The following is a 19,994-nucleotide window of genomic DNA, read 5'->3' on the forward strand; positions in this document are numbered from 1 at the left end:
TCTTATCAACATTTCCTATCTCTGTAATCTTCTTATTGCCAACGAGTCACCCTCGCGAGGACGCGAGGGTGACGAGGCGGCAGCATTATAAAGCCGACGCGCGAGTTAGTTTTGGTACAGGGAGAAAAAATCTCGAATCAAAATGTAAGCATAAGGTAAGGGTAATGTAATGTAAGAGTGACATCATCGGTCATTGTTTTCTAGCTAGCCAATGGCATCGCGGTATTTTTTATCTAAACCAATCACATCAGGAGTATTACGATCGGTGAGCGCTAGTACCCAGATTCTTCTTACACACGCGCGAACTTAAATTTTGTAAACAATATGGCGGCCGAAGTGGCGAATTTAGTTGTCTTCGAGAATAGCAGTGTTTATACGTCTTATTGTATAAGGATGGTGTATAAAAATAGCAAAGATCTTTTTAAGCGCTAGGAAACTTTGCAGAAGTTTTCACGTTTAGGAGCAATCGAATTTTTCCTTCGCACCATCTTATTTTTCGATCCTGCGCGACAGTGTGGAAATGTTAAGCTCTAATAGCAGATTTGTTGCTCCGTTGGTGGACGGCGAAAGTTCCGACGGCTCTGTCAATCGAGGAGGTGAGAGAATTCAAATCTTAACTGTTTGTAGTGTGTTTTGTTTTCTGAAGAGGGAGCAATTTTCTTAAAGTAACCTTTCGGTCTTTAATCATGATAATTTTATATTCAAATTGCAAGCTAAAACGGACAATAGTAGGTCAGTGTCGTTATGTAAATTCATTGTGTCGGTAACATAATATGCACAATAAAGATATCGTTCCAAACTGATACAGTGCGGACCAAAACGAATCCCTAATTATAGGGATCTACAAAATATTTTAGATTTCATTGTTTTCTAGTCAAATTGAGTGGGTTTTTTTTGTTGATTTTTAGGTTCTGTTTGAGGGAGATGCACATTGGAGCTGTTTGAATGCAGGAGAAATATTTCAAGTCAATTGCAACTTAGCTTTGTGCCATTCTTCTATTTTCTTTTAAACACCATACTTGCGGCTCATTAATTCAATAAATTGGATTTGAAAAGCTCATATTTATTGTAAAATTCTGTTATTCCCAGGTTGATAGCTAATCTTGTACACATTAAAGTTGTTTATTTTGGTTTTTGTATAAACTCAAACAGGTAATGCAAGGGTCGCAGATGTTTCACCTCTAATCTACCTCACAAGTTTAGATCTTATAGACATTCTAAACAACAAAGAATAGCATGAGAGTTTTGCAATGCTTTATTAAACAATGATTCAGTTTGAAAAATGTTTTGTAGTCTGGTTACTTCTTAATTTTCATTCGCAAAGCAACTGTGACAGTTTTTACTCGTTGGCACTCTACCGGCAGGTATTACTAGTTCAATATTAATTGTTTCAGTTTGTTTCAGTTCATTGTAGCTGTATGTACTCCTTACTATGCTTTGGGCATTTTAAATTCTGCATCTTCAGAAAGTTTAAGACTTGGTTACGACTGCGAAAACGTCTTTTTTTCAGCAAATTACTGTACTTCTTTACATTGTACTGCTGTAATAATATTACACACACATCTCATTACAATAGTAATGAAGGGGCGTGAGACCTTTTGTAACAATTTACGACTATGAACAGAATGCCGAAATACAATGCTCGTCGGGGCTTTCTTTGGCAATTAATTGCGAAAAATAAAAAGAGAAGACTCAAACACTGAGCATTTATTTCAAATAGGCAATTTGCATTTCAATCATTTATATTTAGCGTTCATGAAACACGAAAACACGTTTCCATCCCGCTGTGCGATGTCATCAATGACTTTCGATAGCTCGCCATTCCTGGTCGCGAAGTTGCCTTTGTACAGCGCATGCTCGTCAGGAAGGGAAATAGTGTTTGGCAGATGGGGGAGTCGGTATTTTTGTGACATTTGCGCAGTCCATCACATTTGAATCAATTAATTTGTAATTTACATGATTTATGAATTAAGTTCAGCGCGTGTTCAGAACGGCGTTTGCTGTAACGCCGAACCATTGTCGGATTATCCGACTTGGCAAGTCGGACTTATGCTGGAGTCGAACCAATTAATTTGAGTCGAACTTAATTGCGGCAAACGTCGCACCATTCATGCGCCTATTTCAAAATAAATAGGTTCGACGAATTAAGTTCGACTAAGATTCGACGTTTGCCCTAGGCCTAACTGACGAGATTTCAAATGAATATTTGTAGTTGTCACTTTCGCCAATTCAACTGTAGATAAACAAACAAAATAACTAATCAGTGGCAGTTCCTTTATTAATAATTTTATACCATTGGTCAAAAATCAATATCTTCTGCTGGACAAGGTGATCAAAAATCAATGAAGACCGCAAAGCAGGCTGTTTCAATTTGTTTGCTTTTCATGTGAATCATCACAAACTTAGTTTCACTGATTTCGTTTACAAGGTCATAAAATAATATAAATATGATGACTGCTAAGCTGAAATAACTGCCACCGTATGACACTTTGAATGATGATATGACATTTATGAACGTATAATGCTAAGTCTGTTTACACAATTGAAATAAAATAAAATAAAATATAAAAAAAGAATGATAATACATTCGTCTTCATGTTCTTTCGTCTCTGAACGGGAAGTGCATTCAATAACGAAGGTACATACAATAACTCAGTGAAGCCGGAAAAAGGTAAATTTGCAATCCGAACGAAGATAATTGATCAGATATTCTTACTTGCCAGATACTCTGAGAATAACAACGCTCGGTCAGTTTGTAGCCCGGAATAATATTCAGTTATGTGGGAGAACTTGAGCTTTACGCTTGTTCTAGTTTTATTACTTTTTATGTAGCCGTTCAAGGTTGCGGCAAATTGCAAGTGGTGAAGTGTTTTGTTGAGAGATGGTACGTTGAATTCTCTTAACAAGTCTAAGATATCGTTTCTACTTCTGTCTAAGAATCTCTGGAGTTGTTCATGATGATCAAAAAACAGTGGCGAGATAAGTGTTCGTTCCCTTTCCCCTAGGGTAGAGAGAAAGTCTCTCACCAAGACCTCGTCGTCAGGTTCTATCCCAAACATTGCCAGGCATAGAACCTGGCAAACACAGGTCACGGGGAACTGGCCAAGAACAGCGACAGTATAGGCCAAAATTCGACCGACTACTTCCCATAGTTAGGCGTTGTACGTCGGGGATAGGGTGGGAACTGCCACATCCCCTCCTTGTGTTTGGAACATTTGTCCCACCGCCGCGTCCCAAAACAAGTAAAAGGCTTCCCTTGTCACCCCGTCGCCCACCCCATCGTCATCGAAGTAGATCCTTCGCCAACTCGCAGATGTTCCAGACTGTTGTTCAAAATGGGCAAGAAATGTTGAGACAATGCATTCGTGGGACCGTGTTTGAACATGGACGGTGTTGGTGCTAGAGGTCATGCGGACAGATAGATCTCTGGACAAGGTGGCTATCATGGCCGACAACCTTTAAAATGAAAGTTATCAATTAATAAAGTTATTAAATGCTAATTATAATCATTTTCATTTTGGAAGGAAACTAGTAAAAACTTTATATAGAAAGTAATGAAATTGGCTTTTGGAGAGGTTGAGATTTCATTTCATTTGAACCGTAACTTTTAACTCACCCGTTTCCTGTCGACTGATGCGTAACTTGTTCGTGTTGCCTTGGCCTTCTTGAAGCTATTCATTTTTTTGCCCTCTTAGATAGTTGGTTGATTGGTTGTCAAGATGGCGCAAATAATTTTGTTATGATGATTACAAGTATAAATTTTTGGGAAAACAAAACGTGGTTTAAGTCTTTTTCAGCAATATTAAGAAATTTTCAAATAAAAAAAATGCAAAATGATTGGAGGCATTGGGAAAAATTTAGTCATAAAGCTTAAATTCATTAAAAAAAAGGAAAGCCGTTTATTAGTGCAATATCTTGAACATTCCTTTTGTTAAATAACGTACCACCGCACATTTCCGCCTTTGATTCACGAAGGTACAGCTCCTACACGGCCACTCTGAAACTAAATCATATCACAATCAGTTAGTAGTTACCTACGATTTGCCATCCTTTTACACACTTTTTGTTTACATGTGTTTTAATATTCACCTTGTACTTTTTTCCTATTGTTTCTTGTAATATACATGTCTTGTCTATCGTTTGTACATGTCAGTGACCAACACGAACTCCTAAGCTACTTCGCCACTCAGCACATTTTACTTTGGCCCTTTATTGTTTTATTTTCTTTCTTTTAATTAATGTATTTTTTGTAACTAGCGTAATAGTGTACGATTTCTGTAAATAGTGTTAAATATTGAAAAATGTAAAATCTGGATGTCTCTCTCCACGGCCGCACCCTTATTGTTAACTTTTCATATCGGACCTCGTACTCTCAATTGTCGATTTTCACCTTTCTCAACTTTGAAATCTTCACTAATATGCATATTGCATGGGTTTAAAGGTTAAATGGTACCCTTAAATATGATAGTGTGGACGAAAAAGCCATTTGTTTTTGAAAATATAAGATTTAAAACCACTGAACACTGGTAGAAAACATAATAACTTGTGAAAAGCGGCTCTTGAATCGCCATCACAGGATTTGTCATTAAATAAGAAACAGAATAGTTCCTCCGATTTGGGCAACTTAACACATACTTAAACTACTTAGTCCTCCCCTGCAACCCTCCATTCAAGTCCAAGAAACTTTAAGTCCATTATTCTCAAATGACCACTTTTGGATCAACTGACCTCACGGCAACATTTAACGGTATTTAAGAAAAATTCCTGAAAGCTGAGAAATTTAACGCAAAAAAAAAAACCCGGCATTTTTAAGTGGTCACTTGACAGGAGAATATTTGTTTACTGGGTGGGGTGAAAAATAAGGTAATACCAAAAGAAAGCCTTCAAAAAAGGTTAAAATAAGATTTTATTGTGAAGACTTTGCCTCATTGCACAAACTGCTGCGGAAATTCACACGGTAAGTTTGTTTTACATTCAAATTTTGTTTTCTAATAAGGCTAAAACTGTTGGCGTAAAGGCTTATATCATTGATACTGGACATCCATATTATGGTCAATTAACAGCTGTCAAAAACAAGGCATCCGCTGACCAGTATCACATTACCATATCGCAAGCTCAGATATAGAACTTGTCGAGGTGGCATGTTTTTTCTTTTAAGTTGTTCGCTGACCAGGTCAAGGTTTTGTCATTGGATCGCGGTCTCAAGTCCTTTTTTTCTTCTGTCTGGTTAGTCGATTAAGATTTACATGAGGGGCAAAGGGAATAATCTTATGTACGCACCAAATGTAAACAGAATTTTTGATCCTTCTTACGGTACCAAACAGAATTTTGATCGTTAAACAATGTTGAATTTTCCCACTTACCAGTTGATGTTAATTCAGCCAAACGGCGTGTTGTATAGTCCCCAATTGTCTCATTTTCTTCAGACATAGAGGGAATACTAACATTCTAGTGAAATATATTGAAATAAAAATCCATGCATTAAAATGTGGAATATCGACAGAAGGTGAACAGAGTTTGATCTTTATATATACCTGAATATTGTCAGATTCTGTTTCATCGAGGTTCACAGGCCCGGGATGAGGACGCGTTACAGATACCTGTGACAATCAGAAACTGTTAATTTCAAGCTAGTGAAAAGAAGTACAATGTGGTCAAGAATTCCATTTTGAAGTGTAAAAATCATTTAGGTTGCTTCCTTTGTGCTATTATTACAACTCTTTTCAGACGAGACTTTCGCCGTTATGAAAGTGGAAGCCAACATTTTTGTTACTTAACAGTAAACAAATGGCAATTTGAAATGGAATGTAAGTAATAAGATGAGTACATAACGTGCTGTTAAAAATTGGCAATTTTTAGAGACATGACTGCATTCCAAATGTCTCCTTGTTTTGTTCCTTTTATAGAATAAAGTAACTTTCTGATATTAACTTGATCGTTTTAAATCATGCTGTTAATAGTAACAGGTGCGAATTAGGTTGAGAATGTATAATGATCTAGCAGACCTCTTTATATGTAGGTCAGTGAGTATTTGGCATATAAAATGCCTTACAAACCTCCTGATCCGACACTTCATGCGGCTGTAACAATGGATGAGCATGTGAATCTTGCTCCTGGCGAAAAATAATACCCTTTCAATTGTTGGCACGAAACATAATAAAACCTACATACTAAAAAAAGAAAACAAAAATGATTAGTTAAATAAAATAGTGGTAATGAAAAATATCGAAGGCTAACGTTTTGTGCGGGTTTTGTGCGATATCCTGTGAGCTGTCTCGTAAACTGCTAGTTCTTGAAAAGAGCCGTTTGAAGATTAAGCCGCTAAAAAAGAACTGTGTAATGGAAAGGGAACCGGTCACAGACAAAAACACAAACTGAATCTACAGTACAAAGGATGGCCATCAATTATAATGCTTGTTTCGCATTCGACAGTTAATCATACCAACCTCAGTATCCTGGCTCCCATTTCCATTTCCATTTTCATTTCCACTTCTACTTGGTTCCTGATAAGTAAGGAAAATTTTTCAGAACGATGATTTCTTAACAAGTGTGATAACACAACAGTGCCATACTTCACGTGACACTTAGGAAGACTTCGTTTGGTCAAGAAAGTCAGACAGTTTATGGAATGAATTTCCTCTATAGTGTAATTTCTTTTCTCAACAGAGAATATTGGTTCCTTACAATCTTTGCTGGGGGTCTTTGAAGGACAAATAACCAAGCCTTAAAGGGCCCTAGTCACTCACACCTTTGTTTTTGTTTATATGCGAGAGTTTGGCTATTATATTTTATTGGGAGCATGTCGAAATGAACGAAATCACTGTGAAACTGCTAACGAAACCTTTCAGTATACACATTTTACCTCGAGCCATCCCTTGGGTGTGAAAAGAGGTTTTGTTAAAGGCAAAGTACTCAGACTACTGAGAACAAATTCTTCTGAAACAACTTTCGAAGAAAGTATCTCCAAATTTAAATCGCGCCTCATAGCGCGCGGACACCCCCACAAGATGATACAGACAACGTTATCAGAAGTCAACTTCCCCGGAAGACAGTCGGCTCTACAGCAAAAGAAAAAAAACTCGTAAACAAATCTTGCCTTTTGTTACAACGTACCACCCATCGGTGCGTAACCTTAAAAACAATATATGGATGCAAAACTGGAAATTAATTCAAAATCAGCCTTTGCTGAAAAACATATTCAAAAATCCGCCAATTATATCCTACAAGAGAGGACAATCTCTTAAGGGCATGCTCGTTAGGACAAAATTAATATAAAGGCAGCGTTCATAAAAATGTACTCCACATCACGCAGTGAGCCGTGCAGGCCTGTCATTTCTATTATTATCACTGCAGAAATTAGCGGTTACGAAAGTACAAAAACAAACAGTGAGTATATATCAAAAGACAATGTTGATAACTTACGTTGTTTGGCAGTCGATGTTCCGTGAATGCTGCCATCATTCTGCAATGTTCCGCCATAACCTCCATCAGCTGAGAATGGTGTTCAGACTGCATTTCTGTTTGCCTACGTAGTAGTAGTTCGAAAGCAGACAATGCAGCCGTAAACGATGTTAATGCACTACCATTGGATCCAGTTGTTGTTGTTGATGTTGACGCTTCAGCAGCAGTTACTGATGTGGTAACTGCACCTGCTGCAGGTGTATTAGCAGTAAGTATTGCAGTTGTACCGGTTGCTGCATTTCAGGTGTTGTAGTTGTCGTTAGTGTTGTTGATTGTGGTGCTGTTGCTGCATTTGGTGTTGTAGTTGTCGTTATTGTTGTTGATTGTGGTGCTGTTGCTGCATTTGGTTGTACCGATGTCGATGATGAAATTATATTTGTGTCTGGCATACTTGATGCCACACTTTCTGCAACATCTGCCGGAGCAGTTGTGGTTGTTACCAATGGCATTCCTAAATGTACATGTGGACCTGCAGATGGGCACATGTTGTTGTTGAGGGGAGCGCTGTGAGGGTCTGTTTCTGCATCACGTCCAGTGGGAATTTGTGGCGTAAAAGAATTGTGCAAAGGCGGAAAAGAACCAAAGGAAAATGTGTTGTAACTTTGTTGTTGAATCGAGGTAGGTAAGGAGCCGTAGGTAGTACTCTGGTCGTTATTTACAGAAGGCAGAATTGCAGAGGACAAGGAGGTATTCACACTTGGAAAAGAACAAGGCATGTATGGGTTTAGTGTAGTTTGGCTATGCATTGTATTAAATCCTTGTAGCGGATTGATAAGAAGTTGATTCGGATGCTGATTAAGGATGTGTTCGGGATTGGAGGATTTGCATACGCATCGTTAGGAAAGGGTGTAGGGTCTGGAATAATAACGAGTGCTCCCCTGCCAATGGCCTCTCGTAATTCTCTGTAGGAGAAGAATGAAATTAGGCGGAGACCCTGGCCTTGTGTTCGTTTGTAAAACGAGCAGGGCGTGTTGCTCCCACTCAAGCAACCAAAGTATCTTCGCAGATGCTGAAGGAGTTCGTCCTCTGAGCGAAAGTTAGTTGGTACTTGAATCGCCGAGTGACCATAACCTGAACCAGAGTTTGTGAGAGTTTGAAGTTGTCCTTGGGACGGCACGGATGTCGTTCCGGGTGGAAGGCAGATAACACTTACGTGATGTGTTCCTTCATTTCGCCCCCTTTGTCTTTGGATGGAACCTCTCCCGCCTTGAGACCGCGGAAAATTTCGACTTAGTTCGTCGGAAAAGGACGAACGGGCCTCTTGTAAAACGTCTAGGAGCCTTTGGCCTGCCTGCCTAACGTTTCCACAGTTAGCTGAAAACTGTGGGAGGGTAGGTGGCATCATCAAGGACTGCGCACTTGGTAAAGTTAGCCCTGTGGCATGTTGGTTCTGGTGTTGTTGCAGTGCTTGTTGCTGAGGCAGACTTTGATGTATTTGTTGTGGCTGTATTTGTTGCTGTAGCTGTGGTTGCTGTTGCGGCAGTTGTTGTTGCCACTGCTGTAGTTGTGGTTGCTGTTGCTGTAGTTGTGTTTGCTGCTGCTGTAGTTGTGGTTGCTGTTGCTGCAGTTGTGGTTGCTGTTGCTGCTGCTGTAGTTGTAGTTGCTGTTGCAGCAATTGTTGTTGCTGCTGCTGTAGTTGCGGTTGCTGTTGTTGCTTGCTGCTGCTGTAGTTGTGGTTGCTGTTGCTGCAGTTGTGGTTGCTGTTGCTGCTGCTGTAGTTGTAGTTGCTGTTGCAGCAATTGTTGTTGCTGCTGCTGTAGTTGTGGTTGCTGTTGTTGCAGTTGTGGTTGCTGTTGCTGCAATTGTTGTTGCTGCTGCTGGAGTACTTGTTGGGAGAAAGTAGACATCTGTGGAAGCATTTCTTGATGTACCGGGATTTGTGGGTTGTACTGCACCTGGGGTTGTGGTTGATACTGTGGTTGAAACTGAAGTTATTGCTGCTGCAGTTGATTCGCCTGTTGCTGATAGAGATGGTTAGGCAGAAATTGATGTTGTTGGAGTTGCTGCTGCTGTGGTTGTGGCTGATGTAAATTCTGACCAGGTTGAGTTTGTTGTTGGTGGTAGTGGCGCTGGTGTTGACTGGATTGAAATTGAGGAAGTAGGTAGAGCTGAGGATTGGGGGGATGCTGTAGTTGTTGTTGTTGGTTCTGAAGATTATTCCCACCTTCTTGTCCATCCCTGGTACTATTTGGGAAGAAGATGGCGGCTTTATTAACCATTATAAGATAATAATAATAATAATAATAATAATAATAATAATAATAATAATAATAATAATAATAATAATAATAATAATTTATTTCTAGCGCGTTAAATTAAAACATTATATTTAGGCCATCTTTGAACATTTGAAATTTTTGCTCAATTGATTGTAGGCGTAATACTTAATCGGCATTGACTTTAACATATCTTATTTAATGCACGCAGCTTGCACGAGAAACAAAAGCAATGAATTAAAATTGACAATATACGCATTTAAAAACATCTTCCAGCTTTTGTTATCCTTGTTGGCTCAGCCGTCCGCAAGATCGTTTTTCCTAACAAAATTATTGATAGAGCACACGCGCAAAGGGTTACAGTCAATCCAGGTCACGCGTGAACAGTATTTCCAAGAATGAAATGAACATTCGAATTTCTCTTTGTAATGTCCGACGCGTGAATGGAATGTTGGACATTTCTCTGGAAATCGTTCCGAAAAAGACACATTAACTGAAAAAAAGATTCAAAACACTTGGGAAACAATTGTTATTCTTGAAATATTCAATTTTGCAATGTAAAGAAAAAATCATAGCTTCATACTGTCAATAAGCTAGGGAAATTTATACGGAAACTCTGAAATCTCGTTGGCGATTTTCAAAATTGACATGTAAATTTCAAAACTCCGTTCAAATTTAATAAATATCGCTCACGCGTGACCTGGGTTGACTGTAAATCCCCCGGGATCGTCCCGGGGTAAACAAATGCCCGACCCACGGGCAAAGATAAAATTAAAAATGCCCCACTCCCGGCCGGATTACACAATGTTAGAAATGAGTAAATGCCTCACTATTGTCGCCCCCCCCCCCCCCCCCTCCTTCCTCGATCGGCACCGCTTACCCCTGAACGTACTCATCAACCGAGTTTCAAAGATACTATTGGCGCCTTTTGTGTTTCTCATTTAATGCCGGAATAGAACCCCTCTCCCTCCCTACCAGTACTTATCCACAAGTTAGTTAAGAAACTTGCTAAAAATATAGGCATATCAGACCATATCATTGCCAGTTATAGCAATGCTTGGTTGTCGGTCAGATCTGTTACCAAGCTACACTGTTAGGGACGGACCATTAGAAATAGCCGGAGGGGGTGGGCTGACTTTTCCAAAAATTAAAAAAAATCAGGTTTACCTAAAAAAAATATTCCTGCAACGGACAACAAAAATTCTTGCAGACAACTAGGATTAAAAAAAAAATCATGCAACAAAAATTCACCCTCCCCCCCCCCCCTCGGTTATTTCTAATGGTTGCTGCGGGGATATCATCAAAGTCACCCAACGTGTTTCGTGAGGTGCATATTTAAAAAGGATCTAGGACAATAAGTTCCTAAGTATAAAAAAATTGTGTTAAACTTGTTACGTTTTAGGCAAAATGCTCTCAAGCGTTGCATCTGCCTTTGCTACAAAGAAGAATTTCAGCGTGAATTTCAATAGTAATGGAAATTAACGTAACCAACGAGGCACGTGCTCAAAATGTTTGCTTGCTTGATCTACTTGAGGTCACTTGAGAAATAAGTTGTAGTTTTTAAAATGAACGTTTGTTCCTGGAAGGAAGCCACGTTGTTTGGAAAAAAAGCAATTGCATTGTTTCAAAGGCGAGTTTCGGTAAGACCGTGGCATTTTACCCTGAACCGACCTGAACTCTGCTTCGCGATAAAGGTCTCCACCTAACTCACGGCCCCTCAGCGAACAAGGCCCAGAACATTATTTGAAAGCATCACAGACTTACCAGAGCACGTGTGTACATTGCAGGAGAAGGAAAAGTAACGCAAAAAAAGGCCTCATGCTTCTTTAAGAGCGTGGATTACCGAGTCACAAGAAAAATAACGCCAGCTTTACTCTCACTTTTATTGCTCGAGGTAAAAGGTTCGGGGTCTGAACTAGGCCTAATTAACGTTAAATCAACGCCGTCATTTTGACAGCCAGACATCTAAAATAACAAATGGTTTAGCGAATTGCGAAATGGTTTAGCGATTTGCAAAACGGTTTTGCTATTAATGTACAAAAGCGAGATCTTATCGTAAAGATATCCTTTTATCATTATATCTTACGCTGTGAAGATATCTCACGCTGTGTGATAATTAGATATCCTTTAAAGTGCCCATATCGGAATTTTTTTTATTTTCTTATCTGAATCTAAACATCACCCTTAGAACTTCAGTGAAAAAAAATTTCGAATTGCATAAAACGCGATTTTTTTATGAATTTTATAAGACGTTCAAATTTGCCGCCATTTTGGCCCACCATTCGCATTAGTCTCCTCTCGGTTTAGCAAGAGCTGTGACGTAGATTCAGGAACACGTGACTTCAGCCTTTCTCTGGATCTCACTGAAAACAAGTCGCAGTATTTCTGCACGTTTCTCGAAAATGCCGGAAAGATGTGTTGCAGCGAGATGTGGAAACATCAAAGACGAAGCGAATGGAATAAGCATGCACAGGATTCCTTTCTTTGGCACCACATGCCTGCAAAGACTGAGGAGGCGAAAGAAATGGATCGATTTTATGCTGGAGCGGAGGGAGATGTGGACGCGCGCCTGGAAAGACCTCGTCCTTGTGCTCGATGCACTTCAATGACGAGGATTTCACAAGGCTGATGAATTCAGGTTTAAACTTAAAACGTGAACTGAAGTAGGATGACATCGCGTTTGTGTTTATCCTTTAAAACAGCTAGGCGAAAGGAAGACGAAGACCAAGAGCCACCTTCGAAGAGGAGCAGGGAAAAGCGAATGGTAAGCTTTCGATGCCGAATATTCACACCCGCTTGTGACATTCTAAGCGTTGTAGCCTTCTGAGGTTTATAGTTTAACCTCACTGTTAACTCAGTCGCAAGTTTTATAAAATATGGCGTAATTGTTTTGGTATATATTCTCATAGATCGTTGAGACCAAGCTCTCAAAAAATACTAGCACAAATGCTACCACTGATGTAAATAGATCGATGCGCGAACAGTCGCACTCGGCGAACACAGAAAACATTGTAAACCACGATGCAGATAAGGTAGATAAACTGCAGCAAGAATTCAACGAGCTCAAACAACACACATGTGTTGCAGAATTCTGCAAACAATAAAAATGTTGAAAAGTATAACAGCGTTATCTCTGAAAACCTAACCACCACAACGGGGGTTCAAAATAAAAAAGGGCACAAAACAAATAACAAGCGCAAAGAGCGCAGAAAAAGATTGGCTAAAAAACGGATTGAGACACAAAGAGAAAAACACAAGAAATTAATGAAGAATTTTTCAAACAAACAACTTAGCGACAGCCTGTTAGCGTTATTTCTGAAGGGCTCAAATTTGTCCCGACATAGGTGACAGACACGAATTACATTAGACGCCAACTCTTGTTAGACTTCGAACATTTCGCAAGACGTATGTGCCTAAAAGATACAATGGATTTCGTAAACTGTGGGACAGTGACAAAAAGGAAATTAACCTGTTCATTGGACAAGCTAACAACTTCCATCCTATAATTAAATTTATGGCCGAAATTTCAGAGAACGAGACAAGCTATTATTATCACAGTTCAACACGTGTCCTTCCTGAAGTTCCGCGAGAACAATGTCGCTAGTCAGCGCTTCCCAATTGCCTTCGAGTTCCTTGCAGCAGTAGCAGTCGCTGACATTTGCTAGCAGATCACGGCTGCAGTTACCACAAGTACATCTACATGGAAAATAATTTGGTTGGAATGTATGTGAGTACTTGGCCATAGTTTTGACAGATGATAATGAAGAGCGCGTATGCAAAATGCAAGGTGAGAACTTTACCATCCACTAACACGCACTCTATTCTCCAAGCGTTTCGTTAAATCTTCCTCGAGTCGTCGCTTCTCCTCTTGTTCCTTGTGATATCTTTTTAGCCATTCTTCGTCTGCTCTCGGCTCGTCCGCGTACGGTTCGAGTGTATCATCATCTTCACACGTATTACTTGTTTCGTGGACGCCATCTATCGCCTCGACTTCGACGCTTTCAAATTCGTCCTAGCTGCTTTCCGCAGCGGTTTGCTCACTTTCCGTGTCAGATAAGTTTTCTGCCATGGAATATACTTATTTGGAGCTAAGTTTTTCCTTCCTACCAGTGAATCTGACGATTTTCTTTCTGCCGCGAATGTACTTTACTGAAGGTCAAGTGAGTGCATAGACTCGAGAGTTCCTGAATGTACGTCACAGACCATGTCACGTGGCCCTATTGTGAGCCCGTCGGCATTCTCATCAGCGGGGCGGGTGGACCGCAATAAAATAGGATTTTAAAGATTTGTAAAATTCATAAAAAATTCGCGTTTCATGCAAATCGAAAAATTTTTTCGCGGACGTTCTTCGCGTAATGTAAAGATTCAGATGAGAAAATAAAAAAAAATTCCGTTATGGGCACTTTAAAGATATCTTTAAGAAATCACGATATCCACTTTTGACCGCGATGGCCCGCCATAGCGATGGCCCGCCATACCAGCGGGTATTTTTTTCGTTTCGCCGCGTAATTTCCCTCCTTCAAACGAAAAAAATAGCCTCTGGTACCCAGGGTAAATGATGTAGGGTTTAAAGACTTAAGGTTCACAATCAAATCTGTTAAACATGTTTGAAAGCTTGCTATAAATTACTTACCAATGCTTATACAGCAGCTTACAGCGAAAACCACTTGGCGCGTGCCAAAGTCGCGAGAGGCTGGTAACTATGTGGTGCTTCTTTTGAGCCGCCGTATGGACGAACTGATCCAGCGGTTCTCCCCACAATCCAATATGGCGGCTAAAATTGAAGCATTCGAGTGTGATCCTGATTTCTGCCCCAGCTGCGGATCTATCCTTCCTCTTCCTGGTTTAGAGGACGTCGTGTCTTGCAGCCTTTGTAATTTTCAGAAGGATACCTTTGGTAAGGTTTCATCGAGTTTCTGCTTTTAAAACCGTTAGCTAGCTATCCTCAGCTCAGCGCCCCGGCTGACGAACCTAAAGCTTAATATACATTGGATCTCCCGTAGTAACCTTTTATTCAAGCTTAAGCTACACCGAACAAAATTTCTGCAGAACATTCGCCTCTCACAAGAGTGGCTGGGGTTCGATTCCCGGACTGGGTGTCATAAGGGGTTGAGTTTGTTGTTGGTTTTCGTCCGTGTTCTCCGGTTTACCCCTTTCCTCGAAAACCATATCATTTCCAAATTCCAGTTTGTTCTGGAATCTGAGGGTTATAGGTTTGTCAGTCATAACAGACTGTTAAGTGTCACTCTCGTTAAACAAAGTTGATTGATTGATTGATTGATAATTTTTAAGGGTTCTCAGTGGACTGAGTTGAGGTTGAAGGTCTACAAATTGATACAGGACTGAACAATTAGCTTATACATACAGTGGAACCTTCATTGAAGGGACACCCTTGGGACAAAGAGATATCTTTCCTTAATGCAGGTGTTCCCTGGAAAGAGATGTCCCTTTAACAGTGGTCACAGATAGATAGATACCGTTACAAAGATTATATTGATTTTTTTTTCCGGAACAAAAGTTTGTGTCTCCTTAATAGAGGTGTTCCTGAAACTATGGTTTCCACTTTTTTTTCTACAGTAGTTCCCTGTAAACACAAACTACTTTACCTTATGTAGGATAATAATTATTGCTTCTTTTTGCAGACTTTGAAGGGATTGAAATTCACTCAAGGAAGGTTTTCAATGTTCCAAAGGAAAAGACGACCCAGGCAAAAGCAGTTGAGGAGTCAATAGGACCAATGGTAAACAAAAATAATATTTTTTCCGTTCCGTCATTTGATCAATGTACATGTACAGTAACTTAGTTACTGTAAGTGCTAAAATATGACTATTTTTTCTATTAAATTGTGCATTTCTTGCTGTGGATACCCTGCCTAATTAAATTTCAGTATGTTGTAAATGTTGTAAATGGTGAAGCTAATAGAGTAAATAAAATAAATAAAAAAATGTAGTACAATTTAATTTGCTGTCTAAGGTTGGGTTCAGTCGACCGTATCCCAGAATAAGAATAAGCGGACTAGCTGTTAGATTTCTCTTTTTAAATAAGTGACTTTGGGAAGACATTTCTGCAAGCTTTTGTTGATTCATGATAATAAATAAGAGCCATTTTGTACTTCAGTCAGTAAATCCCAGAACCTCTTATGGGGGATTTCTGGTCATCATTGTATGTATTCCTCTATTACTGGTATAGGGTCAATTGAACGCGCCCTAATGTAGCATCATGAATATCATTGATTATCTCACCCGAATTCAAGCTCAGAACAACTTTTTTCTATTTGTGCAACTATAGTTAATAAAAGGCAATGGTTATGAAGCCTGACAAACTTCTTTGTTATATGTGTTTGTTAGAAGGTTTGGCCTTGACAGTGCACAGACCACAATAGATTTTGAAATGTGGTGAAGCAACTGACCAATAGATCAGAAACGTTCTTGTTAAGATATTCAACTGTAGAGTGAATGTTAAAACAAAGGATTTTGCAAGGTCGCAGCCCTTCCAACATAAATTGAAGTACCATTGTTTTCATGGCATTGATTCATATAAACCAGTCCTTCAATAAACTATGTTAATTTAAATATGAAATGACCTACATGTACATGTTCTTACATTTATGTAGGTGTCGCAAGTCTTCCTGTCGTTTAGTGGCTAAAAATTAACACCTGACCAATGTGTGGATCGATTTAAGGTTAAGAGTTCTGAGTTATTCACCTGTCAGAGGCTTGAATTGCATTCTTGTCCTTAACACTTGCGGCATGTTGAATGCAATGTCCTTTTAACTTTTTTCACCTTTCTTTTGCATTTGTTTGTGTGACTGCAGGTTGACAGAAAATGTCCCAACTGTGGCCATGAGGGTATGACATACACCACAAGACAAACCAGATCAGCTGATGAAGGACAAACAGTGTTTTATGGCTGTCCACAGTGCAAGTAAGTGCCACTTCATATCTTGCTTCTGCTACATGTACCTGTAATGCGATTGCAAAATTAATGTAAAAGTTGCACTTTAGGGAGTCACTTTACCCAACCATAAGACCATTATGCCAAGGACAACTTCACTAGTCTTAAAATATAAACTGTTTTGCCATCATTCCAACTCATTCAGTTTGTCTGATGTGGACCAGGAGTTAACTCCATAGGGATCAGACATTCAAGTTCAGGGAGAGAAAAGGGAAAATTCACTAATTTGTACATTTATATCCCTTTCTCCTTGAAAAAAATTGAATTTGGTCATTTCAGATAATTAATTGTATAGACATGCAGATTATCATGCAGCTAGAGAATGACAAAGAAATGCACCAAATTGTATATTGAGACATGTGCAAGTAAAATACTGTGTGCTGTTTTGCTAAATAAATTAAACCTACTCTGTTGTGCAACTTGTACATGTGTACATGTACTGCGCACCAACATAGCTTGTACTTGCATTTGTTTCATACATGTACACTGTCTTGTACTTTACCATTGTCAACTGAAATTTCTTCTCTTTTTCTTGTAGGTTTCAAGAAACAGAGTACTCATAGGGGCAATTAATAACCCATGTGGCAAGATTTATTGTTGTATAAATAATTTTTATTTAATGAAGAGTGTCCTACCTTAATAATAATAATAATAATAATAATAATAATAATAATAATAATAATAATAATAATAATAATAATAATAAAACTTATATAGCGCCGATATCAATAAGACTATTTTCATCAGCGCTTAAAAACGTAAAACTAGAAACTATATAAAATTATAAAAAAGCTTTCTGAAATAAAAATGTCTTGAGTGTCTGTTTAAAAGATGCTACAGACGGGCTACTCCTGATCGCATAGGGCAGTAAATTCCATAGTTTAGGAGCAGCCACAGCAAAAGATCGATCTCCTAACATTGTTAAGGTCTTGAATTTCACAGTGTTAAGTAGCAGTCCATCACAGTTGGAGCGTAACTTGTATTTACATGGTTCTTTAAGATTAATAAGTTCCTTTAGATAAAAAGGCGCTAAGCCATTGATAGCCTTATACGTCAACAATAATATCTTAAAGTCAATTCGAAATTTAACCGGCAGCCAGTGCAGATTAAACAGCAGTGGACTTACATGGCAGTATTTAGATTCCTGGAAAATTAACCTAGCAGCAGCATTTTGGACTCTCTGCAGCTTATGAAGCTGATAGGTTGGCAGGCCATAGAGCAGGCTGTTGCAATAGTCCACGCGACTAGAGACAAATGCGTGAATGAGCGTCTCAGTGGACCGCCTTGAAAGATATTTCCTAATTCTTCTTATATTATATAAGTAATAAAAAGCATTGGAGCAAATATTATTCACATGAGAATTCATTGAGAGAGTCGAGTCTAACCATGACCCCAGATTCTTAACTACCCCCTTTGGTCTAATTACACTGTCTCCAATTAAAATATGATCAATGTTAACCTTGGCTAATTGTTGCTTGGTACCTATAATCGTAGTCAGTTACCTATAGTCAGTTGGAGCTTAATTAAAAAAGTGCTCTCAAAAACAAATCTAATGAGGCTACTTTGACCTGCCTTAGTAACAATTTCAGTGGTTGTTAAAGAGGTATAAGTACACCGTAACATACACTTTACTACAGATTTTGGTCAAATCATTGAAATATTTGACAAAGAACCTTTTCTCTAACATGAAATTGCTCTTAGAGCAATCAGAGGAAAATGTTAAGTGGTATCTTCACGGAAAAACAAAGTATAATCAATTTTTAACAATTTCTATAAAAATACCCATAAAGAACTTGAAAAAATCAATTACTAGCTAAATTTTTCAAGTTGCATCCATTTCCATCCTAGCCATCCACAGCCAAAGATAATTAATACTCGTTTCTGTGCGCTTGTGGGGTTATTGTTAACAAAACTGAACCATTATTTCAATGTTCCAATCGAAAAATAATAATAATAATAATTTGTATATGTTTTGGCTATTTCAAGTGACACTAAAAATACAGTAGGTGACTCACTGCCATTTAAAATAAAAATAATGTTATATACATGCAAGTTACATGACTGCAGTATACATTGCATGTCAGTTGTACAGTAAATTACTTTTATAGTAAGTGGTGAATTTTCAATCCCTTTTTGGCATTTTATGACAACACTTCTCTTTTCAAGGTGTTTTTAATGCCCCCCCCCCCCCCCACCACCTGAGTTATACATGTATTTATTTATTTATTTTATTTATTTATTTATATTTATATACATTACTTATACAGAAATTCCAGTTCAGCATAGCTGGCATGCAATCTGATAATTATGGTACATGAAAATGAAACTTTTTCTCTTGATCACTAGTCCCTGACTCAAATTCAATAAAAATGGCAGCAAAAAAAAAAAAAAAACAATCGAATTGAAACACAAACAAAACAAAATGATGTAGATTCATTTGTAACCTCAGATCAATCCAATTACACAACATGAAAGCGTTATACGTGTACGGGTAGATATTAGCATCAATTTGAAATTGTTAGATCCTCGGAGACCCAGGGGCAGTTAGGTGGGTAGCAGGGATTTTCGTTGGCGAAAGTTTTCTGTAAGAACTGGTACCGTTCTTACAGTAAACTTTCGCCCACGAAAATCCCTGCTACCCACCTAACTGCCCCTGGGTCTCCGAGGATGAAATTGTTATAGAATAGTTAATTGAAAATCTCTTTGAAATTTGCATTAAACCTTGAGATCCTTTCCTATTTGTTGTTGTTATCCTCCCTCCCCCCCCCCCCCCCCCGCCTTCTTGTCCGTTGCCTTAGATAGATATATATAGATAACCTTTATTTTAAAAGGATAAATATTAAAGCTAAAAAGCTTGTGGGGTCGTTTGTGCTAAAGGCAAAACATATACAAAACTACAAAAAGCTAGGCCTTTAGAATGCCTGTGACTGCCATTAGACTAAATTTCACACAGGTTGTGTGATGCAGGTTACAGTCTTCCGCCAATGCATCGAGAAACATACATGGCCGGACATTAAGCTGTTTTTAAAGATCTTCTGGAGAAAAAAAAATATTTTCCACAAATTAAAATGCTTGGCAGCTGGCTTGGTAATTTGGGAGGAATGACTGATGTTTCTCGTTGTACTTATACCCGCCAAGATTAGCCGTGTGCGACAAATGCAGACTGAAGACTTGCAGACCTGCAGGCATGCAGACTTGCAGACTCAAGATACTGGCCTTTCCCAATTCATTTTAAAAATAACATTGTGCAACCTCCGCCATTCCACATCATGCGCTGTCCGCTTGGTACGCTTTAAGGACTGCTGTAAGGATACTTCCTACTCTCACGGTTGTCCCGTTCAGGAATAAAATTCGAACGTGCGC

At 38.8% G+C, this 19,994-nt stretch overlaps 2 protein-coding genes across 2 annotated transcripts; one reads left to right on the plus strand and one right to left on the minus strand.

Annotated features, from left to right (window-relative positions):
• Positions 1–2,672: 2,672 nt before the first annotated feature.
• On the minus strand, positions 2,673–7,547 carry LOC146450834 (uncharacterized). Its single transcript, XM_085099904.1, has 8 exons — positions 7,423–7,547; positions 6,447–6,503; positions 6,057–6,113; positions 5,535–5,600; positions 5,364–5,448; positions 3,945–4,003; positions 3,617–3,671; positions 2,673–3,456 (listed from the first exon to the last, which is right to left on the minus strand). The coding sequence occupies exons 1-8, from the start codon at positions 7,513–7,515 to the stop codon at positions 3,443–3,445; spliced, it is 486 nt and encodes a 161-aa protein (XP_084956030.1). The 5' UTR covers positions 7,516–7,547; the 3' UTR covers positions 2,673–3,442.
• A 6,877-nt stretch (positions 7,548–14,424) lies between these two features.
• LOC146450835 (DNA-directed RNA polymerase I subunit RPA12-like) lies at positions 14,425–17,269 on the plus strand. The gene is made up of 4 exons (XM_085099914.1): positions 14,425–14,574; positions 15,320–15,417; positions 16,492–16,601; positions 17,170–17,269. The coding sequence occupies exons 1-4, from the start codon at positions 14,445–14,447 to the stop codon at positions 17,192–17,194; spliced, it is 363 nt and encodes a 120-aa protein (XP_084956040.1). The 5' UTR covers positions 14,425–14,444; the 3' UTR covers positions 17,195–17,269.
• The last annotated feature ends 2,725 nt before the right edge of the window (positions 17,270–19,994 follow it).

Source organism: Pavona decussata, unplaced genomic scaffold (genome assembly GCF_977016875.1).
Source record: "Pavona decussata unplaced genomic scaffold, jaPavDecu1.1 SCAFFOLD_417, whole genome shotgun sequence".
Lineage (NCBI taxonomy): Eukaryota > Metazoa > Cnidaria > Anthozoa > Scleractinia > Agariciidae > Pavona > Pavona decussata.